Here is a 14,546-nt window from a genome sequence, read left to right as displayed (position 1 = left end):
AAAGTTGCCAGTTAAAAATATGTAAGTTGATGATTGCTAAGCTTGCACTGCCATAAGATATTGTTTAGATAAATCCTTTTATCACATTCATGATTATCTGCGGCCCCTGTAACCTTCTGAACTGTCATGACTCTGTCAGCCCCATGGTGATGTATATTGTGTGTTCTCACAGAAACTGGCCCCTGGAGTCAGCCAGTTTGCTTACACCTGTGTACAGGACCACCCCATTTGGACGAATCAGCAATTTTGGGAGACAACCTTTTACAATGCGGTGCAGGAACAGGTTCGATCCCTGTATCTCTCAGCCAAGGAAGACAATCATGCCCCACATCTGAAGCAAAAGGTAAGATAAAGAAAGGTATTTGTGTGGGGCTGTGGTCCTGGCTTCAAGGAAAGCTTACTCAGGTGTTCCCAGGGCCAAAGGAAATCTAGCCACTTCCTACCAGTGTATTTGGGGTTTACTTTAGGAAGCCCTCTGGTGAGCATCTTTCTCCTGTTGATTTCTGACATTTTTTTTCCATAATAACTTCTTACTACAGTTCTGTAGCACTAGAATTGTTTTATTGTATTTTAATAAATAAGAATTCGCTGGAAACAACTATAGGAAGTTGAACAGAAAGAATAACCCTAAAATACCTAGGCAGATGTCTTTATGCAATTAACTTCTTGAAGAAATGTCAAATAAAAGTCAGTTGACTCCTAAATAAATGCTCAAAAGTATGCCAGCAATAAATCTAGGTCTTCTTTTAGGAGTATTCTATATGTTTCCATATATTTTTATCACCATAAAATAAATTTAAGGAAACTATCAAGAAAATAGTTTAAAATAAAGAATATTGGTTTTAATTTGAAAGAGCAGTTTAAATTTTTCTGAAATTTTGAAATGTCATACACTAGCTGTCTGGTCTTAGGCAATTCACTTTACCTTTCTGTGCCTTATTTCTACATTGGTAAAATCAATAGATTAGATTATTGTAAGACTTTAATGTCTAATACAAGTAAAGGACATTGAAGAGTTCCTGGCACATACTAAATAATAACTGTTAGAAATTACTGTCCTCATTAATTGAACTTAAAGCAGCACTAAGGGCTGATTATCAGTGTTGGTTCACTTTAAGAGTAATTTTTTTTAAAGTTTTTTTTAATTGATTTTTTTATTGAAATATAATTGAAGAGTAATTTTTAATCCTACATGCTGGGCTAATACATTGCTGCTGATCCTTTCCTCCATTTTAAATTTGCCTTATATTACATGAGATAAATGAACCTCTATAGCTAACTGAAACTACCTAGTAGTCCCATATTTCTATGACCTCAAGTAATTTTAAACATATTATTGATCTATTATTGAGTATGATAAGAACAGAAACTTAAATAACAAATAGCACTATATGACATCAATCTGGTATTGCAAATTATTGTTGTACAATTAGCTTTAATTGTTTTTTCTTAATTTAAAACTCTCAAAACACCAGATGCACTTGGAAAAGGGGTAACTTGTAGAAGATCCAAAAAGTATTAGCTCGAAGTCATATTCTAGAAATAATTGGCCTGGTGGGGTGCTTTTGATAATTTTTAAAGAAGATGTGGTGCTAACATTGGTATATCTCAAAAACGTTCATAGAGCAAATACATGTCACTGCTTCTGTGTCCTTTATTCTATAAAAGTCTGTCTCTGATCCCCAGTTTAGGTATGGTGAGACTATAGATATACCAGCTCTTCATAAGCTGTAAAGTGCTGTGCAGATGTGGGTTACTGCTGTTGTTTAACTCTTCAGCCTATAGGAAACCCCTCTTTAAAATCCCATGGACACCTATATACCCATGTGGTGATAATGTTTGATTCCCATATTTACAAAGAAACCTAACTGATTTTTTGTGACTTTGGTCATTCTATCTTCTTCTCCAAAGAGCAGAAGAAAAGAAACAGCAGAGTACTAGAAAATGCTACTGGCACATTTGACCTGAGCGTTAATAGGTACTTCAGGTCAACGATTTGTTATAACTGGCAACTTGAAGGGGATAGAGCCATAGAGATAGATAAATGCAGTGAAATGTTAGCAATGAGAAGTGTGTACATCTTTGTTTTGCTGCTGCTTCCTTGTGTTTGTCATGTGGTTCCATTCAAGGCCTGTTGGAGCTCAGAAAAAAAGACTACGTTTCATGTTGTTATATTTTGTTTATATATTTTCATTTTTACTGACATAGGTATTTGATAGATGAATTATTAAAACATCTTCCATGTTTTTTGAAGCTCATGTCAAGTGATAGATTTGGATTTTTTTTAATTTTTACTATATTTTTAAAATTTTGGCTACGTTGGGTCTTCATTGCTGCAGACGGGCTTTCTCTAGTTGCGGCGAGCGGGGGCCACTCTCCGTTGCAGCGCACAGGCTTCTCATTTGCAGTGGCTTCTTTTGTGCGAGGGGTGCGAAGCTCTAGGTGCGAGGGCTTCAGTAATTGCAGCACGTGGGCTCAGTAGTTGTGGAACACAGGCTCTAGGGAGCACGGGCTTCAGTAGTTGCAGCATGCGGGCTCAGTAGCTGTGGCGCACGGGCTCCAGAGCGCAGGCTCAGTAGTTGTGGCGCACGGGCTCAGTTGCTCTGCAACATGTGGGATCCTCCCAGACCAGGGATCGAACCCGTGTCCCCTGCATTGGCAGGCGGACTCTCAACCAGTGCACCACCAGGGAAGTCCCAGATTTGGATATTTTTGCTTTGGTTTTTAGGGTAAACTGCCTGATGACCAATATCAGGAGAAGACAGCAATGGACCTGGCAGCCGAGCAGCTACGCCTTTGGCCTACTCTGAGCAAATCAGCTCAGCAGGAGCTGGTGCAACGTGAGGAAAGCACTGTCTTCAGTCAGGCCATTCACTTTGCAAACCTCATGGTCAATCTGCTAGTTCCACTAGATACAAGTAAAAACAAGCTCCTAAGAACATCAGCACCAGGAGACTGGGAAAGTGGGAGCAACAGCATTGTCACAAACAGGTACCAAATGTGGACACACAGAGACCCTCCTATTCTTCTTGGCTTAGCACAGAATATAAAGTATTTCGGGCAAATATTGCTATACATATTTCAAAAAGCAACCATTTTCCTCATCTTCAGACTTGCTCAGCTTTTCTCTATTAAAAGACTTTCACTACATCCAACTATTGTTAATCACCTCCCATACTCTCTTCTCTTTCATGACCTCTGATTTTTCAAATGTCTCAACCACTACTGATCCAGCCCTTCAGTCACTTTCCACCACAGCAATTTACAGAAAGCACTCTGGAAAATTACTAATGAACTCCTTCTTGTCAAAGTGATTATTTGTTTCTTGGCCCTCCTTTTCCTCAGTTTATCCATTGCATTTGCCTGTAATCCTGTCCTCAACCATTCCTTGCTCTTAACCCTACTACTTCCCATACCACTGAGAATAAAACCATAAGGCCTAACAGGATCTGGCCCCTGGCTATTGCTCAGACCTTATTTCCTATCACTCTTCCGTCAATGAAACTGGTATCCCTGTTCAACATTCGAGGCATGATACTGCCTCAGGGCCTTTGTACTTCTTGTTCCTGCAATCTGGAATACTCTTCCTGAAATAGTCATAAGAATCACTCCCTCACTTCATTTAGTTCTCTGCTCTAATGTCACCCACCCAGAGAGGCCTTCCTGACTTCCTTGTCTTAAGTAACACATCCATCACTTGCTCATACCTTTTTTTTCTTTCATGACATTTTCTACAATCTGATTTACATAGTGAGTGGCTAAGACACCTAAGTTTGTTAATGCTTTGGGATGGTGTGATGGCCAAATTCATTGCTTTGCTTTACTTCTAACACTGATTCAGCTAATGTGGTTGGATTTGGAAGAAAGAGAAGTGAGTAGTTTAGAATTGGCAGTGAGTCTTTTCCATGACTAGCAGTCTAAAAGAAGTCATAGGAGGCAGGAGTATTTATTGAATTAAAAAAAAAAAAAAAAAGCAACACGGGCAGGTATTACACTTTCACATCTGCTCCATTTCAAATTTATTCCCTTCTTTTGCATGATTTGTATCACCTACAGACAAATGATGGTTTCAAAGTGACCAAAATGGTTGTGATTCACTGACAGAAAGAAGAATATTGGCAAGAGAAGGGTTCATAGGACAATTTTGTTCTTCCATTTGGAAAAATATGCTACTTGCTGAAAAAAGTTCTTTTACTTTGCCTACCAGGGACATGTCCCCCGGTTGCCAAAGGCCAAAGATAGCCATATTACTTTGTCTGGCTCCATGTGGCAATTAATTTGGAAGGACAAGTTTTTTTAGAAGGTCCAAGTATCAGATAAAATTTAAAGTCTCTTTTTGTTTTATTTTCTGTGGTTCGTGAGTTCCTCTTAGAAAAATGACAGAAGGTATTCCTTACAAAAACAAATCTGGATCCAAAGAACAATGCCTGACAATAGCTTCCAAATGTCGGCAAACAGAACATCGTGTTTCACCACTATCACTTATAGAGAAGCCATGGAGTTAAGTGAGGTTTCTACTTGAGTATACATCCCTTTGAGCAAGTTTAAATTGCTGTGGAAGATCACTGTGATATAGTAGTCATTTGTTTTACTGACCATGATTTCTTTCCTTGACTTTCTTAGTATTGCAGGAAGTGTAGCTGAGAGCTATGATACAGAAAGTGGGTTTGAAGATTCAGAGAATAATGACATTGCCAATTCTGTTGTGCGTTTCATTACCCGATTTATTGACAAAGTTTGTACAGAGAGTGGAGTTACTCAGGATCACATCAAGAGCCTGCATTGCATGATACCAGGTAATCACTTTGCAGATATCAGAGAACCAGAATATTAGAGATAACTGAATAAGAATTATTCTTATGGGTCTGTTTTCTCCAGCATAATACTTGGCTTCCATGTAGTTTAGCCTGCTATTTATTTTTTGTTTCAATTGGTTTCTTTCAATAGTTTTAAATTATAGTAAAATATATCATAAAATTTGCCATTTTAAACTTTTTTAAGTGTAAAATTTAGTGGCATTAATTATATTCACAATGTTGTACAACTGTCACCAACTGTCTATTACCAAAACTTTTTCATCACCCCAAACAGACACTCTGTACCCATTAAGCAACAGCTCCCCATTCTCCACCCTCTAGCCCCTGGTTACCTCTAATCTACTTTCTATCTCTATGAATTTGCCTATTCTAGATACTGCATATAAGTGAAATCATATAACACTTGTCCTTTTGTGTCTGGTTTATTTCATTGAGCATAATGTTTTCAAGGTTTATCCAGTTGTAGCAGGTATTGTAACTTCATTTCCTTTTATGACTGAATAATACTGTAATTGTATGGATATACCACATTTTATTTATCCATTCATCTGTTGATGGACACTTGGATTGTTTTGACCTTCTGGCTGTTGTGAACAGTGCTACTATGAATATTCATGTACAAGTATCTGAGTCTTATTTTCGGTTCTTTTGGGTATATACCTCGGAGTGGAATTACTGAGTCATATGGTAATTCTGTGTTTAACTTTTTGAGGAACCACCAAACTATGATTAGTTTTTAATTCTAAAATATCCAGAATTTGTTTTTAATTCTGCTTGTTTGGTACTCTTTCATTTTGAATACTCTGATTCATCCCAGGAATTGTAGCTATGCACGTTGAAACCCTAGAAGCAGTGCATCGAGAGAGTAGAAGACTTCCACCTATACAGAAGGTAATTATTCCAGACTACATGCTTTCAGAGTATAAAATCTCTTAAAAATAGCAACAGTAGACAGTTGTGCCCCAGAAAGTACCTTCTAACCTTCTACAGAGACCAGCTCTAGTTTTAATGATGCATTAAACTTTGAGAGGAGTTTACATGTAGATCCTCATAAAAAAGTATAGTGAAACAGAATAGTGGATCAACAAAGGAGCAATCATAACCTCTTGTTGAGTCTACTTTTATAGGCGAGGCATAAATTATGAACGTTCTAACTTCCAAGCCCAAGCCACGATTTTATGCCCTGCCTCTTTCCCCCCAAAAATGACTTAAGGCAATTACCATAAAATCACCAGGTTCCTGAATCTGTATGCATTACAAGCATACATCGCAAACATCTGGGAAGTCTATTAAAAATTGAGAGGCCTGAATCCCAGCCCAGCCTCCTGAATAGGAGTACCCTGGGACTTGGCCTGGGAATCTGTACTTTAACAAGCCTCCCAGATGATTATTTTGCAGTTAGTCTGGCACCACTCTGTGGGACCAGGGTTCAAGACCCTCTTACCTGTATAAGAGAACTACTAAAAATAAATTCAAAGGAGAAATCAGAAGCCAGATGGAAAGGAGAGATAATTCTATCAGAAATCTGACACACAGTGATCATTATACTTTGGCTTTACATTTAGCTCTGAGGTTCCTAGAGCCAACAAAAAGAATAGTGCTGATTTATATAGTTTTTATTGCTCAGTAAAAAAAAAATAATAAGCGTATTATATCTTCAGGAGAGATGGATTGTTTTGAACCCTTCAGGGAAGTGTATCATGTGGTTCCTTACTTCCCAAGATGTATAAATGGTCATAGCTTGGCCATTTTTTGTGTTAATCTTTATAAAAGGCTAAGAAAGGCTCTTCAAAGATGCATCCATTTTTAAAAAATATTTGTTTTTTCAATTTTCAAAGTAACAATGCTTTTGTATAAATTGAAACATTAAAGAAGCACACATTGTACAAAATGAAAGTGCCCCATGGTCCTCCTCACCCCGACCTCTACTCTTAACCATGATAGCACCACCTTTAACAGTTTGGTTCATATTCTAAAAGAGGATCATAATATACACACTGGTTGGTAGCTCTTTTTTTACTTAGCCATGTATTCTGGCATCTTTCTATGTTCACATATATAGATCCATGTCATTCTTTTTAATGGTTGCAAAATGTTCCATTGAATAGGTATCTCAAAATGTTTAGTAATTTCCAGTGATTTTACTGTGAATAAGCAATGCTGAGAAGAATCTTTTTGCATTTGGATATAGAAACATCATTTCTGCCTCTTCCCAAATCTGTTTACTCATTTTGACTACTTGGGAAGTCTGGCTCAAATTTTTTAGCTCTGTAACTGCAAAGATAACCTTGGTCTAAGGGTTGGAAATCCCACTAGAGTTGTGTTTAAATTAACTTTCTCTGTTGCTAGCCCAAGATTCTTAGACCTGCTCTACTGCCTGGAGAAGAAATTGTTTGTGAAGGTCTTCGAGTCCTGCTGGATCCTGATGGAAGAGAAGAAGCCACTGGAGGTCTTCTTGGAGGCCCTCAGCTCCTGCCAGCAGAAGGAGCCTTGTTCCTCACCACATACAGAATTCTGTTCAGAGGGACTCCCCATGATCAGCTAGGTATGGCTCATATAATGCCATCAGAACAGGGTTATCTGTGTGCTGCATGAGGCTTCGATTCCATCTGTGTGCAGTGATTTGCGAGTCAGTTCAGATTCAAAGTAAGCCTTTTTACTACACAGATTTTTTTTAGAACTTTTGTCTGTCAAAGCTAATAATAATTTGGATCATAGATTCTTACTTGAAGAACCAAAGGTATCTTCTAGAGAGCAAACCACGGTTCATCCACTGAAACTATAATAATTTCATGAGGCAGCATTTTGTGACTTAGGGATATTCATAGTATCTAGCTACTAACATCCTCTGCTGATTTGCCCCACCTTCTGAGTCCTGCAGTAAACTGTAAGGCTGAGGTTTTCCAGACTCATGATCCCTTTTGTGGAAGGGTGTGCTAAGCATTGCAGGGCTGTACAGCACTAACTAACTAACCCCACTTCTCTCATTCCATTTCAACTAACCCCATTCCTCTCTTAGCAGACCTCTCTTCTATTCAGCAGACCTCTCTTCTAAGAAGATACCTCTCTTCTATTCACTAAACTCCCTCAACTTCTACTTACTACTACGCTCTACAATCTTCTGTATTAGCAAGGAATAGCATACCTTATCAAGTCTGAATTATCTTTTTTAAATCTCTATATAAACTATTCTGGTTGATAGGAAAAGCATATAAGGTTTTAGGTAAAATTATTGGACTCCAAATCAAGAAGCTCAGGTTTAGATCACTGTTGACCAATCTTGATATCTTAAGTGAGTCCCCTAACCTCTCTGAGTTTCAATTTCCCCTTTGATAAAATTAGGGAATTGGGCTTGCTTGGTGATAATGCAGTCGCTCTCAGCCTTGCCTGCGTACATGAATTATCTGGGAAGCTTTAGAAAAAAAGGTTTTTTTCTGGGCCTAACTCTCGAACAATTGAATTAGAATCTGTAATAGGATTCTAGGAGGGGGAACCCCCCCCAGGCATCTGTGTATTTTTGTTACATACTGAGGATTGAGAAACATTGGGATAAATGGTCACTAGAATTCTTTCCTCATCTGAAATTATTTATTCAATAGCATTTGATGAGTGTGTACTATGTGTTATGCACTTTGTTAGACAGTGGAATTCAGATTTATAAACTGTATTATCTTCAACATCTCACAGTTGTATAATCCCTTGCTTAGATAGAATCAAGATGGTTTATTGGTCATAAAGATTGCTTACCACATGAAAAGCAAAAAGCTTGTAAAATTCAATAAAGAAAATGAATCAGCAGGAATAGTTGTGCTCTTTTGAAAAAGAGTGAAAAGGAGAGCAAAATTTCTCAATCCTCTCCTGTCATGTTACTGTAAATAAATTACATTTGTATTTGTAAGCAAGTGTATTTTTAAAACTAAATATCTAGTACTTAAAGCATTTTTTTACTAAAACCTTTGTGAGCTCAGTGGCCATAAACATATATTTTGGGCATATAAATATATGAGATACTTGGTCATTTAAATTGCTCTAATTTATGTCTTTTAAAGAAATCAAAGCCATATTTAGTGTGAAAGCTTGTATTGGTCTCTTGTTTTTTCCTGACAATTTTTGGGTTAATTTCACATTTTAGGAAAATTATTTTCATCAGAGAAAAGTTTTGTATTTGCCTCTTTTATTTCTCTTTTTAAGTTAATTTAAATTTTAAAATTTCTCCTTTAATGCCACATAGAAATCTGATCATTTGACATGTGTTATATAAGTCATTTAATACATCTTAGAACTTAAATCCTGTGTATGTCTTGATTTTGTTTAGGCTCTAGGTACGAGTCTAATATAAGAGAATTTTCCAGGTTAGGAATTCAAAAGTTCAGGGACTGAGGAATTCTGATAATAATAAGTAGATTACTTAATATATGGGCTCTTAAGTCAGATAAACCTAGTTTAAATCTCACCCCCTTTGGCTTACTAGCTGAGGGGCCTTGCCCATTGCTCCTCCTTTCTGTTACTTGTACCACTGCCTGAAATGCCCACCCTTTCCCCCTCTGCAGATCCAAACCTACATTCTCTTCAACGCTCACCTTCTCTCTCACTTCTTCCAGGAATCAGTCTCTAGCCATCTAGCGTGCAGAAGTCTTCTCCCCTTCTGAAATATTTAAAGCCGTGTTCCCTCAAACCTAGGAGCTAATTGCATGTTGTTGTATTCTGTATTCTGCATGTGACTTTCCTCCCCCATGGGGAACTGTGAGCTCTCCAAGGGAAGCTTCATGTGTGCTGCTTCTTTTCTAGATGCTCATCTTCATACCCTCAGGTAGTTGATAAATAATTATTTGTATTTTCCCTTTCTTGCTTTAATATTTAAACTCCTGAAAATCTTGGGCCTAAGCCCAATCATATATCTTCTGAAGGCACATATACATAGTATAGCACCTTTATACAGAAACAAACTTTAACAATCTTTTCTGTTTTGCTTTATTATTACATTAAATGTGATAAGTGTCTTTTCAATATTTGAAGATACTTCTTTTCTTCTGTATAAAACCTACCCTTCCTATAAGATACCTTAAACCAGATGATCTTGTGTGGCACATAATAGGCTGGGGAACTAGAATGAAGCCTGGCAGGCTGGGACAGTTCCTTCATTCTGGGAAAGGATTCTTTCTCAGGAATGAATTGCCATGCAACAAAACTAATGAATGCGATTCTAGAGTCGTGGCACTTTCTCTCACTGCATTCCTGGATATTGTCCTCTCCAGACACATTTCTCCGGCAGAGGCTGGTGAAATGAGCGCAGAGACTCTAAAAAAGAGCTCTAGAAAAGGGCTTCCCTGGTGGCGCAGTGGTTAAGAATCCGCCTGCCAATGCAGGGGACACGGGTTCGAGCCCTGGTCCGGGAAGATCCCACATGCCACGGGGCAGCTAAGCCCGTGAGCCACAACTACTGAGCCCACACACCACAACTACTGAAGCCCGCGTGCCTAGAGCCTGTGCTCCGCAACAAGAGAAGCCACCACAATGAGAAGCCCGCATGCAGCAACAAAGACCCAATGCAGCCAAAAATAAATAAATAAATTTATTTTTAAAAAATAAATGAGCTGTAAAGTGCTGTTGCTTAGTCTGTACCCTGTCTTCCTATAGTTGGTGAGCAGACAGTTGTGCGAAGTTTTCCCATTGCCTCCATCACCAAGGAGAAGAAGATCGCAATGCAGAACCAGCTACAACAGAACATGCAAGAAGGACTGCAGATCACATCAGCATCTTTTCAGGTATTAAGAAAGGGAGCCATTTGTCTGCTGTTTAAAAGTTTTCTACAAATGATGTCATGACCACTTTCTTTTGATCATATGGTCAGGAGTTAGAGGATGAGGAGAATTAGAGGGTCTGAGAGGGTAATCTTTGATTGAGTCAACTCTTGAATGGTATTGGATTTAATCCTCCATTTCCTGAGCCCTGCAGTCAACTCAGAGTAATAACAGATTATCTGTTGATATTCAGTGATCTTAGAAATTCAGACACACACAGTTGACTCTTATTCTGTGCCAAGTCATACCTTAGTTTGGGTTTGATAAAGTCTTTAGACAGAAAGCATCTCTTGGGATCTATTTCAGAAGGAAATGCCCTGTGGCTCTTCTGTGGAAAAGGTAGAGCTCTGAGAATTATAGCTAGGTCTAAGGTTCTAAGTAACCCCTGATGAAGCAAAGGTTTTTTCAGGGAGCTCTGAACGTATCAGAACTTGTGAAATTATTGATGCAAACCAGACACTTGGAAGAGTGATCTTTTCTTAGTTTTCCTTTTTTTATAATTCTCGGTCTGCGACATTGTGCTCTTCTCACTCTTCCTGCCTTGTCTCTGACTTCTCAGATTTGCAGGGGTTCCAGTTCTTGCCTCGTTCCTTCCAGGCAAGAAGCCCTCCCTAGTACCTCCATATGCTAATTGTGTGAAATGTAAGTCTGCTGATCTCTAGGCCCAGACCTTCTCTGGTCACCTGAGAGTACTGACCTCCTAGAGATTTCTTCACTATTCCAACTGCCAAAGGACTCTAAACTAGAATGCTGCATGGGTCTACTGGGTAGGATTCTAGTCAAACTGAATTTTTTCTTCCCAGGTTTATAGTATCTCTGGGTAGGAAGAGACCTTCTTAGGCCAAATTCCCTATCTAGAACCAACAGTTAATAAATGAGAAGGACATGTTTCCTACTCCAGCCACTATAAGTTAATTTCCCTATCCCATCATAGAAAAGATAGTCTTGAATTCCCTGGCTGTCCAGTGGTTAGGACTCTGTGCTTTCACTGCCGAGGGCCTTGGGTTCATTCCCTGATCAGGAAACTAAGATCCCACAAGTTGTGTGGCTCAACCAAAAAAAAAAAAAAAAAAAGAAAAGAAATGAAAAGAAATTGAGAAAAGATAGTCTTAAAGAAACTCAACTTCAAGATACACGATTTTCCTTGCCAACTAACCATCTATAACAAGTAAACCTTTCTGAGCCTTTTTTATTTTTGAAATTTTTAAATTTTATTGCATGATATCCAAGGTCCCTTCAACTTCGAAACTCTTGCCATTTAGTATTATTATTTTTTTGTTATTTCAGTAATTTGGGGGAAGCTATCTGGAAATCCTTAATGTTTCTGATATGTTTAATTTCTTTTGTCCCTAGTTGATTAAAGTAGCATTTGATGAAGAAGTGAGTCCAGAAGTAGTAGAGATCTTTAAGAAACAGCTGATGAAGTTTCGTTATCCTCAGTCCATTTTTACCACCTTTGCTTTTGCTGCTGGACAAACTACCCCACAAATAATTTTACCCAAGCAGAAGGAAAAGAACACTTCCTTTCGGTAAGAAGACAGGTTTCTTCATTTCAGCCCTCCCATAGTTGACTGTCAGGCGAAGTGACCTATCTTTTGGGTCAATATGTGACTGTTCTTTTTGTTTGCTGTTTTGTCACACCCATTGAACCAAGCTCAGGAGTTACGGAACAGCAGCATCAATATATGTAACAATCATGTCCATTGCTCATGATGCATTTTTAGAATGTGAAATTCTGTTTTCCCTTTTTCCTGTACTGATCGCTTTCTAACTTCAGTTTTCATTAATATCCAGGCCTAGTAGACAGTTTTGCTCTGGTCTAGAGATGAGAATGTTTATTTTTTCTTTTTTGTAACTTTTTATTTAGATATAATTTCAAATTTATAGAAAAGTTACAACATAGTACAAAGGATTCCTGTATACCCTTTACCCAGATTCACCAGTTGTTTGTTTTATTCCATTTTCTTTATCATTTTCTCTCTCATATATATATTTTTTCTAAACCATTTGCGTTACATATATAATGCCCCTTTATCCTTAAATACATCAGTATACATTTCCTAAGAACAAAGACATTATCTTATATAACCACAGTACAGTAATCACAACCAGGAAATTTAATTGTCATAAAACTTTTACCTAACCCAGATTCCATATTCAAATTTTGCTTATGAGCCTTTACAGCTACTTTTTTTTTCTGTCTGGTACAGGATCCAATCCAGGATCAGGCATTGCATTTACTTGTCATATTTCTTTAGTAGGAATACTTATTTTCTGATGAAAATGTTGAGGAATTCATGTTGAAACTTTTAAATTTCAGTTATTACAAAATAACAATTGCTTTAAAATTCTCTTCAGTTAGTGATAAAATATAAGGCTTAACATTTCAGTCCATTCATCATCAAACACCTGGAATTTGGACATCTGCTAGTACAAATTACATATTAGGGACTACTCTGCAGATTTTGGAGAAAAGGCCTTCTTTTTGCCTGAAAGTGGGATAGGTTGGGGATTATAGGTGATTTGAGTCATTTCTAAACTGCATAGCTAGCCACTTGTACCGTTGTTACCTGGTGAGCAAAAGAGACCACGCATAGCCAGATATGAGATGCTGAAGAAGTATGAGCAGCTTTCTAGGCAATTACAATGGTGAGCTAAGCATCTTATCTTAGCACTGTGGGGTCACAGGGGAGCCTGTGATATTCATTATCTCAGCCCTCTATGGAAGAAACAAAGTTTTGTATGGTGTTTTATGTTTAGAAACTGTCGGGGGGGGTTGGTTATATATATCTATAAAATCAAGCTGATTCTGTCAAGCTACAACAGAGATATAGCAATTTTAAATTCTTAAATATCTTAGAATTGTCTTGCATATATAAAACAAAAGATATAGCTCTAGCTGGAAAAAATTCAAAAATCCCATTAAGTTTAAGTTACACCTGAAGTGATTCACAATAGGCTTAATTTAGGAAGTACCAGTATTCTGTGATTTCTAACAACTATGTAAAACATGCTCATAACCCTCAGATTTACACTTCAGATCACTAAAGACAAGGACTGGCAAAACTATTTGACAACAAAAGAATCCTTACCACCTTTCATCGAATGACAAGAAAACACAAAAAGAGTTCTGTTCTTTGCAATAAAGAAGAACATAATCAAAAACAATCTTACTTGAAACCTTCATCTCAATATGATTATTCAGGAAATAGGTTCTTTGTTTAATTCTTTGAATTGTAGATATCTATACCCAGAATTTCTATCAGCAAGAAAAAGTAAACCATTTAAATAAAGTACTTTTAGGTCCAAATGACCTAAATCCTAGTTTCTCTTTAATTAAAGCTGACTCTCAAAAGGATACTCAAATTTCTGGTTTCTTATTTTTTCTCCTCTCAAAGAGGGGAATGATTTTACTCTTTTCTGTATCTCAGAAGGCTTCTAGTGTCAGAAGGCAGGACACCACACATACACATTTAAAACACTTAAGAAATAAGTAAAGGTGTTGCCAGTTATAATTGTCAAGATCTTAAAGAAAAACTTATGAGTTAGTAGAGAGTTTGAATCAGCAGAGAAGGAGGCAGGCTGGCTTTCCATGGAGGAGGACTTCCGCAAGCATAGTCTATGGGAACTGGTGGGGGGAGTGGCATGGATAACCAGAGTAGGTTAAGGACATGCTTGACCAAAAAGCCAAACTGAGGAGTTTAGATGGGGAATGATAAGTAGTTTGTGTCCCACTCTAGGTTCTTGCACTTTTTGCCTAAAACAGTGTCCTGATGACAGCAGTGTTTTATGGGAAATTAGTCTGCTGACATATAAAAAGTGATCTAAAGAAAGAGAGGCTTAATGAAGGTCTGGACAATGCTAGTGGCTGTGGGAATAGAGAAGAAACAAGTTGAGCAACATAGGTATCAAAAAATATAAGTGGCAT

The 14,546-nt window shown here is 37.7% G+C and overlaps 1 protein-coding gene across 8 annotated transcripts in view; it reads left to right on the top strand.

Moving 5' to 3' along the window:
* Window positions 1-14,546, top strand: part of SBF2 (SET binding factor 2) — a 465,909-nt gene that overhangs the window by 393,979 nt on the left and 57,384 nt on the right. For all 8 annotated transcript variants that reach the window (XM_019948149.3, XM_073808603.1, XM_019948148.3 and 5 more), the window contains 7 exons: window positions 173-343; window positions 2,729-2,991; window positions 4,624-4,796; window positions 5,635-5,708; window positions 7,167-7,362; window positions 10,455-10,582; window positions 11,972-12,147. In XM_019948149.3, the coding sequence (XP_019803708.2) occupies window positions 173-343; window positions 2,729-2,991; window positions 4,624-4,796; window positions 5,635-5,708; window positions 7,167-7,362; window positions 10,455-10,582; window positions 11,972-12,147 (1,181 nt within the window). The remainder of the gene's footprint in view (window positions 1-172; window positions 344-2,728; window positions 2,992-4,623; window positions 4,797-5,634; window positions 5,709-7,166; window positions 7,363-10,454; window positions 10,583-11,971; window positions 12,148-14,546) is intronic.

The sequence above is a fragment of the Tursiops truncatus genome, chromosome 8 (genome assembly GCF_011762595.2).
Source record: "Tursiops truncatus isolate mTurTru1 chromosome 8, mTurTru1.mat.Y, whole genome shotgun sequence".
Taxonomy (NCBI): Eukaryota; Metazoa; Chordata; class Mammalia; order Artiodactyla; family Delphinidae; genus Tursiops; species Tursiops truncatus.
Note: the sequence above shows the minus strand (reverse complement) of the source record. Positions and strands in the feature narration are given on the sequence as shown.